Raw genomic sequence first — 2,235 nt, forward strand, 5'->3', positions numbered from 1 at the left:
AAATAAATAAAGAATAAAATAAAATTTAAAAATTAAAAAAAAGAAGAGTACACGGGATGGGAGAACTTATTGCAGCTACCTTGGAAAATATAATCTGCCACAGAGGGCAAGTAGAAAGAATGTTGGAGCTTAAGATTTCAGAAATCTAGCTGTCCAAAAGGATCACAAGAGCCTTTCCTGTGGCAGCTTAAGGGGAGTGGAAGCAAAGATCATCAGAGCTGAAGAAGATGTGGGATGGTGATTTCAGGTGAATTCATGCTCATCCATGTGGAACGCTGACATGCTCAGGAAAGTAGAAGGATTTCAGAGAACAGAGGGCAAAACACGATTTCATTATTTTTTTTTTTAGAAACAGGATCTTTCTCTGTCTCCTAGGCTGGAGTGCAGTGGCGTGATCATAGCTCACTGTATGTAGCCTTGAACTCCTGGGCTAGATCCTTATGCCTCAGTCTCCTGAATAGCTACGGCTACAGTGTGTGCCACCATGGCTGGCTAATTTTTTATTTTCATTTTTTGTAGAGATGGGTTCTTGCTATGTTGCCTAGGCTGGTTTGTAACTCCTGGCCTCAACTGATCCTCCCACATTGGCCTCTCAAAGCATTGGGATTACAGGCATGAGCCACTGCGCTCCACCACAAAACACTTTTTTTCTTTGAGACGGGAGTTCTGAGACGGGAGTTTCACTCTTGTTGCCCAGGCTGGAGTGCAATGGCGCGATCTTGGCTCACCGCAAACTCCACCTCCTGGGTTTAAGCGATTCTCCTGCCTCAGCCTCCTGAGTAGCTGGGGTTACAGGCATGTACCACCACGTCCGGCTAATTTTGTACTTTTAGTAGAGATGGGAGTTTCTCCATGTTGGTCAGGCTGGTCTTGAACTCCCGACCTCAGGTGATCTGCCTGCCTCAGCCTCCCAAAGTGCTGGGATTACAGGTATGAGCCACAATGCGGGGCCCACAAAACACTCTTTTAAAAGCTTTTGTCTATTTTTCTGGAGTGGTGAAATTATCTCTGTGGTGAGGACTTCCTTTTTGTTTGGGAAAAGATATTTGCTGTGGGCCTATTGTTTGTGCAAAAATACTAACAGCTAACATTTTTTGAGTGTCCATTCATTCATTGAAAATACATGTACCGGGGCCAGGCGTGATGGCTCACGCCTGTAATCCCAACACTTTGGGAGGCAGAGGCAGGTGGATCACTTGAGGTCAGGAGTTCCAGACCAGCCTGGCCAACATGCTAGAACCCTGTATCTACTAAAAATACAAAAATTAGCCAGGTATGGTGGCGTGCGCCTGTACTCGAGAGGCTGAGGCAGGACAATCGCTTGACCCCAGGAGGCAGAGGTTGTAGTGAGCTGAGATCATACCACTGCACTCCAGCTTGGCGACAAAGCGAGACTCTGTCTCAGGAAAAACAAACAAACAAACAAAACCAAACCAAAACAGCAAAAAAACATTAAAAAGTTCTAGTATCTAAAATGAGCAAAATCGTCGGGCACGGTGGATCACACCTATAATGCAGGCCCATCGTTTACATTTTTAAAAAGATGTTTTCTTCGTTTCCTAGCCCCGTCTACCCCGCTACGAAGTTTCAAAGGCTTAATGCTATTACAACCGGCCGTCAGAGGTCAAGCTCGGGGGTGCAGCTCCCTAATACGTGGCAGCCTCAGAGGGGCCGACCCTGCCCAGGATGAGCGGCGCCAAGTGGCGAGGGACTCTCCCGGGGTCCCCGAGCCCTGGCTGGGGAAGGTGTTGTGGGACGCATGTGGCCTCAGGTGAGGCCAATGCGCCGCCAGGGCTGCAGCTGGCGCTGGCCATTGAGGAGCTTCTGCGCTACCTCGCGATCGTGCCCGGCACTTCCAGCAGGCCGGGAAGTGGTAAAGCTCCTCCTAGTAGCTTATGGGCGGAGGCGGCCGGGCAAAAGCCCACGGACAATGATCGGCAAGTTCAGCTGATGCCAGTCTGGCAGCCTGTGGCCACCCGCCCGCGAATGCGCGCTCCTGGAAGACCCAGCAACCCCGCCTCGAGTTCCGATTGGGTCCGCGTGAGAGGCGGGCCTCTGCGCCGGCACAGGGGCGCGCCTCCGTTGACGTCACAGGGGCGGGCCTTCGGTGACGTCATGAAGGTGGTCCTTCGGCTTCGTTACAAGCTGGCGTTCGGCGATGTCACCTGGGCGGTGCGGTGCTTAGAGTTAGGTAGTCTTCTCAGAGTGGAGCCTGGTAACCGCGACCTCCCCGCC

At 51.2% G+C, this 2,235-nt stretch overlaps 1 protein-coding gene across 1 annotated transcript in view; it reads right to left on the reverse strand.

The window, feature by feature from the left end:
- LOC105532191 (phosphoserine phosphatase-like) overlaps positions 1-2,007 on the reverse strand; it is a 17,392-nt gene extending 15,385 nt beyond the window's left edge. Inside the window, exon 1 of the mRNA XM_011970271.1 lies at positions 1,767-2,007. Coding sequence (XP_011825661.1) covers positions 1,767-1,814 — 48 coding nt within the window. The 5' untranslated portion in view covers positions 1,815-2,007. The remainder of the gene's footprint in view (positions 1-1,766) is intronic.
- Positions 2,008-2,235: the final 228 nt, after the last annotated feature.

This window comes from Mandrillus leucophaeus, unplaced genomic scaffold (genome assembly GCF_000951045.1).
Source record: "Mandrillus leucophaeus isolate KB7577 unplaced genomic scaffold, Mleu.le_1.0 Scaffold1202, whole genome shotgun sequence".
Lineage (NCBI taxonomy): Eukaryota > Metazoa > Chordata > Mammalia > Primates > Cercopithecidae > Mandrillus > Mandrillus leucophaeus.